The sequence below is a fragment of the Rhinichthys klamathensis genome, unplaced genomic scaffold (genome assembly GCF_029890125.1).
Source record: "Rhinichthys klamathensis goyatoka isolate OS25496 unplaced genomic scaffold, OSU_Roscu_1.1 h1tg000196l_1, whole genome shotgun sequence".
In the NCBI taxonomy this organism is placed as follows: domain Eukaryota; kingdom Metazoa; phylum Chordata; class Actinopteri; order Cypriniformes; family Leuciscidae; genus Rhinichthys; species Rhinichthys klamathensis.
Genome location: NW_026606722.1, coordinates 1,079,111 through 1,092,244, shown reverse-complemented (window position 1 = coordinate 1,092,244; position 13,134 = coordinate 1,079,111). Strand labels below are relative to the sequence as shown.

The 13,134-nt window shown below is 40.4% G+C and overlaps 1 protein-coding gene across 1 annotated transcript in view; it reads right to left on the bottom strand.

Annotated features, from left to right (window-relative positions):
* ak7a (adenylate kinase 7a) overlaps positions 1-12,732 on the bottom strand; it is a 33,337-nt gene extending 20,605 nt beyond the window's left edge. Inside the window, exons 1-12 of the mRNA XM_056262895.1 lie at positions 12,669-12,732; positions 9,827-9,945; positions 9,600-9,755; positions 6,605-6,713; positions 6,312-6,406; positions 2,928-3,038; positions 2,736-2,819; positions 2,555-2,643; positions 2,356-2,446; positions 1,711-1,788; positions 1,470-1,619; positions 1,158-1,286 (exon numbers count right to left, since the gene is read on the bottom strand). Coding sequence (XP_056118870.1) covers positions 1,158-1,286; positions 1,470-1,619; positions 1,711-1,788; positions 2,356-2,446; positions 2,555-2,643; positions 2,736-2,819; positions 2,928-3,038; positions 6,312-6,406; positions 6,605-6,713; positions 9,600-9,755; positions 9,827-9,945; positions 12,669-12,732 — 1,275 coding nt within the window. The remainder of the gene's footprint in view (positions 1-1,157; positions 1,287-1,469; positions 1,620-1,710; positions 1,789-2,355; positions 2,447-2,554; positions 2,644-2,735; positions 2,820-2,927; positions 3,039-6,311; positions 6,407-6,604; positions 6,714-9,599; positions 9,756-9,826; positions 9,946-12,668) is intronic.
* Positions 12,733-13,134: the final 402 nt, after the last annotated feature.

The window sequence follows — 13,134 nt, the reverse complement described above, 5'->3', positions numbered from 1 at the left end:
CATTGACACCCTCAAGCAAGAGGGTAAGACAGAAAGAAATTTCTGAACAAATAGGCTGTTCCCAGAGTGCGGTATCAAGGCACCTCAGTGGGAAGTCTGTGGGAAGGAAAAAGTGTGGCAAAAAACGCTGCACAACAAGAAGAGGTGACCGGACCCTGAGGAAGATTGTGGAGAAGGACCGATTCCAGACCTTGGGGGACCTGCGGAAGCAGTGGACTGAGTCTGGAGTAGAAACATCCAGAGCCACCGTGCCCAGGCGTGTGCAGGAAATGGGCTACAGGTGCCGCATTCCCCAGGTCAAGCCACTTTTGAACCAGAAACAGCGGCAGAAGTGCCTGACCTGGGCTACAGAGAAGCAGCACTGGACTGTTGCTCAGTTTTGCATGTCATTCGGAAATCAAGGTGCCAGAGTCTGGAGGAAGACTGGGGAGAAGGAAATGCCAAAATGCCTGATGTCCAGTGTCAAGTACCCACAGTCAGTGATGGTCTGGGGTGCCATGTCAGCTGCTGGTGTTGGTGCACTGTGTTTTATCAAGGGCAGGGCCAATGCAGCTACCTATCAGGATATTTTGGAGCACTTCATGCTTCCATCTGCTGAAAAGCTTTATGGAGATGAAGATTTCATTTTTCAGCACGACCTGGAACCTGCTCACAGTGCCAAAACCACTGGTAAATGGTTTACTGACCATGGTATTACTGTGCTCAATTGGCCTGCCAGCTCTCCTGACCTGAACCCCATAGAGAATCTGTGGGATATTGTGAAGAGAAAGTTGAGAGACGCAAGACCCAACACTCTGGATGAGCTTAAGGCCGCTATCGAAGCATCCTGGGCCTCCATAACACCTCAGCAGTGCCACAGGCTGATTGCCTCCATGCCACGCCGCATTGAAACAGTAATTTCTGCAAAAGAATTCCCGACCAAGTATTGACTATTGAGTGCATAACTGAACATAATTATTTGAAGGTTGACTTTTTTTGTATTAAAAACACTTCTTTTATTGGTCGGATGAAATATGCAAATTTTTTGGCTTTTCAAAAAGATTGAGTCCCTCAATCGCTCTCAGTGTGAAAAGATGGATCTCACGACAATTGTTCTTAATTACTGTAGACATTGTTAAAATACCAATTAAAAAAGAAGCTGTTATGTTCTCACTCACCAGTTGTCTGACTTTCTCATCGATGGCTTCATTGACATTAATATGATGAAGTTTGTAATATCTGCACAACTTTGCAGCAACTGAGCTTTTGCCAACAGCAGGGGGCCCAAGAAGACAGATTTGTATTGGCTGAAGGAAATGAAAAGCAAAATAGGAGCATGTAAACACATTTTCTAAAGCTATATTGTTTAGGAATGTCTTCAAAATATTAAAAAGCGGCAAAAAAATGATTCCCAATTTCTTTCATTTCTGATATAAATTCTTATTCTTACACTAGACATGCCTCTATCAGCAAGTGTTATCAAAGCTTACCAACAGTTGCCGTGTCTGTTTGTATTCCTCCACCACACGAAATATGTTATCAACTATCCCAGAGTCATAATCCCAGCGGAGGTTTAATTTGTCCTTTAAGAAAACAGACTCAGTCTGAAGGTTGACACTGAGGTAAAGCAGGTCGGTTTCCTGTTAAAATACACAACAATGATATAGTATATTACCTTCACATATTATTTTATGACATGGCAAAAATGTGTGTTCAGCAAAAACAGCTTACCGTAATTGCCTTTGTGCCACAGGCATCCTCCTTTGGGACTTTTTCTATTTGTCCAGAACCCAGGGCAGAGGCAATGGCCTGAGGAAATAGACAGCGGCGTGTTTACTAATGATTTCAAGTGGAGTTTTCTCATAGAATGTTGTAGGGATGACATCAGAACCTGGAAGACTAATTCCCTGCTGATTCCCGAGATTCTCCTATGGGATTTGATGGGATTTTAAATTTATGTGTAAAAATAAACCCTCTGTGGTAAACATAACTTGACGATACTTTGACGTTTTGTTATTCGACGTACACTGCACATACTCAACCCTCAACCTGTCTTGCCTAGTTACTTATTAAAAACATACATTTAAAAAAATGCTTCAAAATTTGTGTTTTTGCTATGGGTGTGTGTAATTTACGTTGTAGAACAAAACATCAAAGTACAGTCAAGTTCTGTTTACCACAGGCTTTATTTTACAAATGAATCTAAAACCCCTATAATAAAATCCCATAGGAAAATCTCAAAGGAACAAGTGGCGAATTAGTCTTCCGGGTTCTGACATCATTATTATCATACCTGCAGCACTTTATTGCAAAACTAAAGTGTGAGCATTACATTCAGTACATCATATTATAGCAAAGTGTGCGATGATTGAATACTTTCACAATGTCTTCAAAAGTGTTCTTGGAATCATCCACAGCGAGGAAGTAGTGTGTTTTTGGTTTGTGATCGATGATGTTGTGCACCACTCTGAAATGACAAATGATCACAAAAATAACAGATGAGAATCAAATTGAAAAGTTACACAAAACACAAATCAACATCCCGGGAAAACGACAGAACTGCAGTTTCTCAAACCTTGCAAGGTCGTGGATGTGAATGGCAGGAATGATGTTTGTCCCAGGGCCAAAAACAGGAACGCTGCTAAGCTCTCCGAGCCAAGCTGTCTGGGAGAAAGTGAACAAGTTAGGCAACAAAATGTGATTATGAATTCATATTGAAAAATAATGTTGCTCTTATACTTTTGTCATTTCAGTACTTTAAAGAAGAAGTGAAACATGTTCTCGCCCATTCCATACTGCAGCCCTGATGTTACAACATAAGTAGACAGCTTTGACTTTTTCTGAAAGAAAATTACAGGAAGTTTGTTTCATATGTTATGGTATTAAGATTGTTTCATATCATAAATGATTTGAAATGTATTAGGCCGGATTCTGGATGGATCAATTACAGTCTTCCCCAGTTTAAGCACATGTTTCTCTGTGCTTGTGTGTTCTTTAAAGTTTGGATGTGGTCTTCGTCTTTTGTAGTCGTCTTCAGTCAAGGGAATGTCAGGATCATCCTTAAGATAAAAAGTAGCAAAAGTAATGATGTCTGGTCTGTTCATGGTCACTGGTACAGCACATTCTAACTGATAATATAAGCATAATGAAAAACAAAGTGAAATGTGTAATTTGTAAAAAAAAATTTTTTTACAATTGTCAAAAAAAAAGAAGAAGGTAAAAACAAGGATTTTCAAAATGGAGTCAAATTTATGGAAGGTTTCTGCCACAGATTAAAAATAATAATAATTGTGACTGGAATTCTGGCTTTTTCCTCACAATTGTGTTTACATCGCACAATTATTACTTTTTTTCTCAGAATTGCAAGTTTATATCTCACAATTCTGTCTTTATAATTCAAAATTGTGAGTTTATGTCTCATCATTTTGAAAAAAAAAAAAGTTTTAATTGCGAGACATAAACTCACAATTCTTTTATAACCCCCAATTCTGACATAAAATCACAATTGTCAGCTCACAATTCAGAAGTCAGAGTCAGAAAAAAAGTCTGAACTACGAGATATAAAGTGACAATTCTGACTTTTTTTTCTCGCAATTGGAAGTTTTTACTTCGCAAATTGTGAAATAGAAACTTGCAATTGTCAGCTCACAATTTGGACTTTGTGAGTTATGTCACAGTTTCGGGAAAAATAAGTGAGAACTGCGAGTTTCTAGGATACATCGTCTCGTCTGAGGGAGTGCGTATGGATCCTGATAAGGTTAAGGCTGTGGTAGATTGGCCAAGTCCAGATTCCCATAAGGCCCTACAGAGGTTTCTGGGTTTTGCCAATTTCTATAGGTGTTTCATTCGCAATTTCAGCCAACTAGCCGCTCCTCTGACTGCCTTGACCTCCCCCAGAACTACGTTCAGGTGGTCCGATACAGCTGAGGCTGTATTCGCAAAACTGAAAAGTCGCTTCGTTTCGGCTCCCATCTTGATAGCCCCTGGTGCCTCACGTCAGTTCGTGGTGGAGGTCGACGCATCAGAGGTGGGGGTAGGCGCAGTTCTTTCCCAACGCTCTTCCATAGACGACAAGATGCATCCATGCACGGTTTTTTCCCATCGTCTATCTCCTGCCGAACGTAACTATGAAATTGGTAACTGAGAGTTGTTGGCGGTCAAGTTAGCGTTAGAGGAATGGCGTCATTGGTTAGAAGGGTCGGGGGAACCTTTTATCGTCTGGACTGATCACGAGAACTTAGAATATATCAGAACTGCCAAAAGACTCAACTCCAGGCAGGCTCGGTGGGCTCTTTTTTTCGGTCGTTTTGATTTTACTCGATAGTACCGCCCGGGTTCCAAGAACATCAAACCCGACTCTTTATCACATATTTTTTACCATTCCGAACGCCCGTCTACTCCGGAGTGCATTTTACCAGAGACCCTATTTCTCTCCACACTCACATGGGAGATCGAGTCGAATGTCAAGACGGCCTTAGAAGGGGTAACGCCTCCGCCCGGTGGCCCACCGAGTCGATTATTTGTACCGGAGGGGTTACGGTCTGACGTCATTCGATGGGGGCATTGTTCTAACGTGGCTTGTCATTCAGGGGTTAGTCGGACCAGTTTATTGGTTAAGCAAAGATTCTGGTGGACATTAATGGCTCGCGACATTCGCAGTTTTGTCTTGGCTTGCTTGGTTTGTGACTGGTAAGACCTCCAATCGACCCCCCAGATGGGTTACTCCAACCACTGTCTGTCCCTTCGAGACCCTGGTCCCACATTGCGCTAGATTTTATCCCCGCCCTCCCAGGGCAAGACGGTCGTTTTGACCATAGTGGTCAAACTTTGTGAGGTTCCCGGTTCTCGAAGGCGGCTCATTTCATTCCCTTGCCCAAATTACCTTCTGCCAAGGAGACAGCGGTGAAGGTGGTAGACCACGTTTTTCGCTTACATGGCCTCCCCCTCCTGATAGACGTGGTTTCCGACAGGGGTCCCCAATTTGTGTCCAAATTTTGGCGAGAATTTTGTAAATTACTGGGAGCGACTGTCAGTCTGTCCTCTGGGTTTCATTCCCAGGGCAATGGCCAAACCGAGAGAGCCAACCAGGATCTGGAAAGAGTGTTGCGATGTTTGGTATCCAAGAATCCTTCCTCCTGGAGTCAGCAGTTCTCAATGGTTGAGTAAGCTCATAACTCGTTGCCAGTGTCATCCACGGGCCTATCTCCATTTGAGTGTAGCTTAGGTTACCAGCCACCTATTTTTCCTAGTCTGGAATCCAAAGTCGCGGTCCCCTCCGCTCACGCCTTCGTCCAGAGGTGCCACCGCACATGGACCAGAGCCCGAGAGACTCTGCTCCAAGTGAGGGCGCGCACCAAGGCTAAAGCCGATCGCCACCGGTCGAAGCCTCCCGTATACGTCGTTGGTCTAAAAGTGTGGCTTTCAACTAAGAACATTCCACTCCGCTCTGTTTCTAATAAATTAGCTCTGGTAAGACAGGTAAGGTCGTCTGGAACGCCAGGAGGCTTTCCTAGGAGGGAGGGTAGTGTCACGGTTCATGAATTCACTGTGTCCTTCTTGTCTCGTGTCATTGTTATTGTGTGTGTGGGCGTGGCCACAGATCACTACCGCTGATCAGTGGCGTCAGCTGCATCTCGTCTACGGCGCCAGCTGCATCTGATCAGTGGTGCCTATATATACTCAGTTTTCATCTTGTCGTTGTCAGATCGTTGTGGTGTTCCTGGTGTTTTATTCCTGTTCCTGTCTTGCTTTCGCTCGTGGTCTCAGTGCCTGTTTTGGATTGTCTTCGTGTCTTCGTCTCCGCTTTATCGTCTTCATTCACTGGATCAGGACTCACCATATCTTCTATTAACCACCACCAGCCCGGTTTCCATCGAGGTCCCTGCGTCACTTGTCCGCCCCTGTGTGTCGTATGTTGTATGGACCTGACCCTCTTGGTTTATTTATTAATAAACGAGACTTAACCTGCTTTTGCCTTCTCCTCCTTATCCGCACATGACAGAGAGAGATATAAACTTACAAATCTTTGTAATTTACAATTCTGACTTTTCTGATGAAGTCAGAGTTGTGAGACTTAAACTTGCAATTGCGATGTATAAACTAACACTATTCTGACTTCATAACTCGCGATTGTGAGTTTGTCTCATAATTCTGAGAAAAAAGTATTAACTGCGATTCAGACTTTGTAACTCGCAACTGCAATTAAAAAATGTCATAACTGTGTGATAAAAAGTTACAATTACCTTCTTTATTTTTTATTCCATGGTGGAAAGAAGTTTCAATACAAATTTGGACCTCACTGTATGATATAAATATTTAAAAGCAACACTCACAGGATCAGCTGGTTTGGTCATTGCCCATGTCATGATTGTTGACAGCAGGATAAATATTTTTGAAGACCCAAAATGTTCAATTTCAGAGTGCAGGGCTACAGAAAACACAGATTTAATATACAGTTTTATAGATTGGTATGAATAAAGAAATAAACAGAAAATAAATGAAATGGTGTTAAGGCTGTATCCTAAAACCTAGTGAGCTGCATAATGAGACTTTTGGTCATCTGAACGTGCCTCACCATGTTTTGAGATGCAGCCTAGATAAATCTGGAAATCTGAGGAATTGTTACCTGAAATGGCCCATGTTGCCTCATCAATGAGATCAGTGTGTTCAGTGATATTATACACAATAACATCACACTGCATCAGATACTGCAGGAGCTCCTCTCGACTCACAGACTGAAATATGATGAAACAAGATGCTCAAAATTGCTCTAGGTTCCCAGCTTGCAAAGTTTTAAGACGCAACTGAGACTTGTTACAAGGGTCAAGGACAAAAGTGTTGCCTGCTCATAAAAGGTCATTATCTGATATTTTATGACATTTATTGACCTATATTATATATATCTATGATATAATTTCTTGTTTTGTTTTCTTTGGGTTCGTCTCAATCAGTTCTCTAGCTCGTGAATCAGTATATCGTGTACATGAATTTGGGCACTATAAGTGTAACGTGCCCTGGGTCTGTATTCATCGATGTTGTCATATGAACTCTTATTTTGAAGTTATTTTCTGTGCCCACTGTCCCTATGTTCTCTTCATGTGTTTAGTTCCTGTTTACCTTGCTTGTCTTCGTAGTTACCCTCATTAGTTTCCATAGTTACTTATCATCTACAATTGTTCATCATTAGCCCTTGTGTTTCCTGTGTATTTGTACCGCTGTTTGAGTTGTCTTTTTTCAGTCGTTGTTCTTGCATGTCCCTCTTTGTAAGCTGTTGCGTTCCTGGTTTCCCCTGTTTGGATTATATTCATGCTATCTGAGTTGCTCAGTTCAGTCATGCCACTGCACAGACTCTGGAATTGGACTCTGGAATTTTATATCGATCTGGCACTGCCACTGAGTGGCTCTGCATTTACTGTGCCACGCCAGAGTCCCCAGCCGTCATGGCCGCCAAACCCAAAGCAACAAAGGCTGTTCCAAGGTGTTCAAGACTGGCGTCCAGTGAGGCGGACCCATCACTGATGTCAGTGCAAGGGGCCGGCATCCCGGTGGTCCCAGCGCATCCAAGTTCGGAGGTCCCAGCACATCATAGTCTGGCGGTCCTGTCCCTTGATCAGCCTCCACTCCACCCCCCTCAAGGACTTAGGGGGCTTTCACACTGGCAGTTTAGTTCGGAACAGGGCATGGTTCGCATGAAAAATCGCTAATGTGAACGCTGTCATGGGACCCGGGTGCGCACTGGGGTACCGAACCCGAGACTACCTGGAGGAGATGGTCTGAGTTCGGTTGCTCCCGAACCGTGCCGCGGTTCGCGTGAATGTGAAAGCAGCACGGACTCGGGTGCGCACTTGTTCAGGAAGTAAAGTAACTTGCGCATGTGTTTTAGCTTATTGTGAAGTATTCAGGTAAATAAAACACTTGTAAGGGATGATAGTGTTGATGATTTACCTTGGATACGAGCGAGAGTGAGCCTGCAGTGTATTCGTGCATTGCGCGTGGAATCAGGGCACCAAATTTGGAAATCCACTGTCTCCTCAAAAGAGTCCGTTTGCAAGCAGCAGACGGCCACCTTATGTGACACACGCACAGTAAACCTGTATTGTTCACTCAACTGCGCATAATAGCAGCGAATTAATAAAAAAAAACACAATATTGACCCGCGTTCTGTATTCTATCATGCGCCGTGCACGTTTGCGATGACGTAATATGCACGCAAACGCACCAGAGTTCGATAGAATCAAGTTGAGTGTGAAACCAGACCAACGCTGCAGGGGGCGCCAGGAACAAACGCGCTCGGGCTCGGACCGCAGCAAACGAGCCCAGTGTAAAAGCAACATATTGTTATGTTTTTGTAGCATCTGGAAGCTGCTCCTTTAAGGAGCCCATTGTCCCTAAGTTATCTTCCCGTGTTTAGTTCCGGTTTGCCATGTTGCCTCGATTGTCTCCGTAGTTTCCCTCATTAGTTTCCATAGGAACTTATCTACACCTGTTAATCATTAGCCCTTGTGTATTTATAACCCTGTGTTTCAATTATCTTTTATCGCTTGTTGTTCTTGCATGTCTCTCTTTGTAAGTTTTTGTGTTCCTGGTTTCTTCTGTCTAGATTATGTCTCTGTTTCCCCTGTTTGGATTATGTTCCTGTCTTTGTTTTGGATTAATCTTGATTCGTGTTCTTTGAATTGTTTCTGCACCTGGATTCTCATCCCTGCTTAAAACATAACAATTAGGTCTCTCGCTCACTACACATTGGGACACATTTCTGGTGACATGACAACATCTGTGTTGTACAGCCAGCATCACTAGTACTGATATTTATGAATAACAGCAGAACTGATGCTTTTTTACTTTTTTGTTATGCTATTTAATTTAAAGTACATTAAGATAAATCATGTGATTGTTACATTTCCCTAGATTTCCCTAGCTAGATTTTTCACTACCTGTCTATCAATCTTTGTGAAATATAACATTTTTTTCAATACATCTGTCTTGTTGTGTCATGTTGTGTATTGAGCTGGCTTGTGCAATATATTTGTGCTTCAGAATTTAAGTAACATGGTGAGCATCGATGGTTTTCACGGTGCATTGTGGGACTTTTTAGGGAGCAAAGTTTCAGTGCACTGGAATTTGTGATTGAGACAGCCCTTAAAATGGCAGATTCCCTGATCAGTGCCATGACTACTGAACTAGAAAGCTGATTGAGACACCTTTTTCTGCATGTTGTTTGCACCACATGACTTTAATTTGGTGGGCAGAAATTAATATATATATATATATATATATATATATATATATATATATATATATATATATTACTGCTTCACTGTTTATTTCTTATTTTCTAAGAAATAATAAAAACTAAAGAATTTAATTATTTTAAGAATTCCATTCTATTAATTTTTTTTTCAATAAGCACCATTGTATACAGTATCAACAACAAATGTTTTTACTTTTTGATTCCGAAAAAAATATCTAAATGAATTTTAATTCAGAAATTTAAAATGTGCTGTTCATTGAAGTTTATTGTGTGCGTAAATCTTTTTTTATTATTAATTAATAAATCCGGTCTTAAATGCCATATACCCACAATACCACAAAATAAATGATAAATGATAAACTTAACTAACCCAATATTCCTCCAATGCAAAACGTTGTTTTTTTGCACCTTTATTCGCAACTGTTCCAACTATCTGAAATCGTGCGCCTTCTGAAGCCTGTTCTTGTTTGTCTTCCTCCTCTTCATCAGCAGCGAGAGACTCTCCGACGACACACGACGACAAGAACTAAACAAAGCAACATTAAGCCACAGCGCTTATTATATTCATGTAATTTATGTACCTAATTACTCGTTTACCTGCGCGATATATTTGGATGAGTATGAATCGATGTTGTTGAAAAAGACTCGTTTGGAGCGGCTCTCGCTGTGGTTGGCCATGTTTGTCGTTTGGTTGCTATGGAGACTCAGTAGCACCGCTGGAGACTTGGTAAGATCAAACAGTGGCCAAAACTTTTTGGATGGCACGAAATATCAACGCAATTTATTTTATGAAACCTTGTCCTAAACACTGTTTATTATTGCTGTTGAGATATTTGTACATCTTACACTAGAAATGCATTAGGCTACATGACAAAATGTTTAACAGTTTTTGCATTTTAACAGTGAAACCATAGACTGTAAAAAAAATACAGTTTTTTGTATAAAAACATGTTCATACGACAATATTGACAACTAAATATTGACAGTCTAAAATGTAGCTGTAATTGCATTAACAGGACAATTAATTGTTAATTACAAGAATTAATTACGAGATTTAAATATGAAACAACCTGTGCACAAAAGAGTGCTCAAAATATTTGTTTTGTATTTTTTTGTATTTTGTATAAAACCCACGCGTTCATGAAGAAAATAAACTTATAAAATGTGCAATTATATTTAAGTGACTTGAAATCTAACAGTCTTTTAGTAGAGTTAGTGTGTTTGGTAGTACTTCCAGAGAAGTCAGAAATATCTTGAATGTTTTTCTTTCATTTATTATAATTTAGGATTACTATTATAAACGCTGGTAAATCAATCTTTTGACTGTATGTCAGTCATTATTTAGTTTCATTTTATTTGTTTGCAAGCTATTGCATGTACATATCAATGTTTTGCTGTTTCTGAATAAACATGCCAAAAATTTCATTAAATATTATAGTCAAATAGTCAAATACAATTCATAGCCAGAAACCACACTCCAAAAAAAAAAAGTTGTTCCTCCTCTTGTTCAGTTTAATTAATTAAAATGTGCTAAAGTAACACAATTTTTTTATATTTTGTCACAACTTAAATTCTGTTCCATCCACCTAATATATTTAAAGCTAAACTTTACTTAATCTATTTGTGTTACATCTACATTAATCATTTGTGTTGACATAACTAACTGTGCAGTGGTTCCCAGCATGCTTTGCGAGGGACTGCATTAGGAAAGTAAATTTAGAAACTTATGCCCGGTTTCACATGGGTTTCACAGACAAGTCCTGCAGACTAAAATGCATGTTTGGGCAGTTTTAACTGAAACATATCTTAAAATATGCCAGTGCCATTGTATTGTCTCTAGATGCACACCATAATGTTTTCTCTAGCCCTTACTCACTAACGTCTTTCCTTTTACAAAAAAAGAAAGATCTACTTGCACAATGTTTAAAAAACAGCTTTGGCAAGATTGGTCCTTTTAATATCAATCATTCTGTTATATATATTGCCATACAGAGCCCCTAAAGGGACATGGTGGTGGGGGGAAAAATGAGATGGAGGAAAAATAATAAGTCAATGCTTTTGCGTTCTCTTGCAAATGTTTTGCATTCCCCGCAAACTTGCCATTCGCTTGCAAAACCTTTTGAGCTCTTTGCGAGCAAACGCAACGTTTTTCGGTAGAAGCATTGCCTTATTATTTTTCCTCTATATTTTTTCCCCACCACCATGTCCCCGTAGGGGCTCTGTACAACGGAACATTTACAACAGAAAAATAATAGCCAGAAAAATAATACACTCTCATCATGCCAGTAGACAAAACCAAATTAACCAAGTTTTTTTTAATCAAATTTAAAACATGGTTAAATAAGTGCAAACATGTTGTCTAATGCCAAAACATTTAAAGTAAGTGTATAATGACATGCTGTTATTTCACACAGAGGTGAAGTCAAGTCAGCATGTGCTAGTGACATGATAAAATGCTCACAAGTTTATTCAGAATCTTCATCATTCATGCATGATCTCATCATTCTTAGGTTGAATTCAGGTAAAATGACCTACTTTTTGTTAATTGTCTAGAACAGGGAAATTGTCTACACCCCTGTGCTGCATCCCAATGCAGAGGCTGCATCCTTCGAAGGCCTGTTGCGTTACCGCAGCGCGACGAAGGCTGTCCCAATTCGAAGGCTCCTCCAAATGAGTCCTTCGTTTCATGTACATTAATGAATGATACAAAAGATGGATCCTGCGCTGCCTTGTCTATTCCAGAAATCATTGCGCGCCTGTGTTGACAGGATATTTTGAGAGAAATTGTGCATTACACTTTTAAACGTAAGTACTGGGTTTCAGCTTACTCGAATATCTAATGATTCAAATGTAAAAGAAAAAAAAAAACCTCACGGTTCAAATGTTACCTTACATCTTACTAAGATCTGATTATATATATTTTATACTCCTTTTCATATACAGAAATGGACCATGTTGAACATATTTATACATGTAAAGCGATATTGCGTATTTATGAATGAACGGCTCGTTTTAAAATCTTCCCGCTCTGCTGTTAAGACATCTGTTTTAAACTTTCGTTAACTTTATATTTAGTTAATCCACTTCAAAAGCTACTTACTCCTGGACAGCAATGCCATAGAAATATACAGAGCGACCTCAAAAACGGAAGTTCAAAGACAATATTCTAAAGATGGCGGCGCCCTTACAAACGTTTCTGCCACGCTGGGGTGCGTTTCCCGAAAGCATTGTTAGCCAACTATGATCGCAATTTCCGTCGTTACCAATAGAGTTCAATGGGATTTGCGACCAACTTGCGACCATAGTTGGCTAACGATGCTTTCGGGAAACGCACCCCTGGTCAACAGCATCTGTCGCAGTTGCTAGGCAACAACAACAGTCCTCCATCCGTCCCATTTAACAACGCTCAGTCCGACCTTCGAAGGATGCAGCCTCTCACTTGGGACACAGCTCTGGTCTAGAACATCATAATCTCTACGGCTGTGTCTGAAATCGCCCCACATACCCTTAAATGGGGCACTATTTTATGGGACAGTCATTTGTAGTAGTGTCCAAAACCATTGTAGACATTATCAAGTGCACTCATTCAATGCAATGCAATAACGAGTGTACAACCGATGTACGCTCAACGGCTAGAGAATACCCATAATGCACTGTAAGTTGTACAAAATGTCTGACCAGAAGATGGCGCCTGCAGCTGAATCAAATCATCCATCCATTTTCCAACCCGTTGCTCCAATGTGGGTACAGCATAATATCATACATGTATTTTTAAATACTTTTTAATTCATTATTAAGTTGTTTAATAAGGTTTATACATGCTAGTTTCCAGTGGCGTAGGTTTGATTTTGAAATTGGTGAGGACGGGGACATCAATGTATAAATATATATTAAGTTTTGATCGA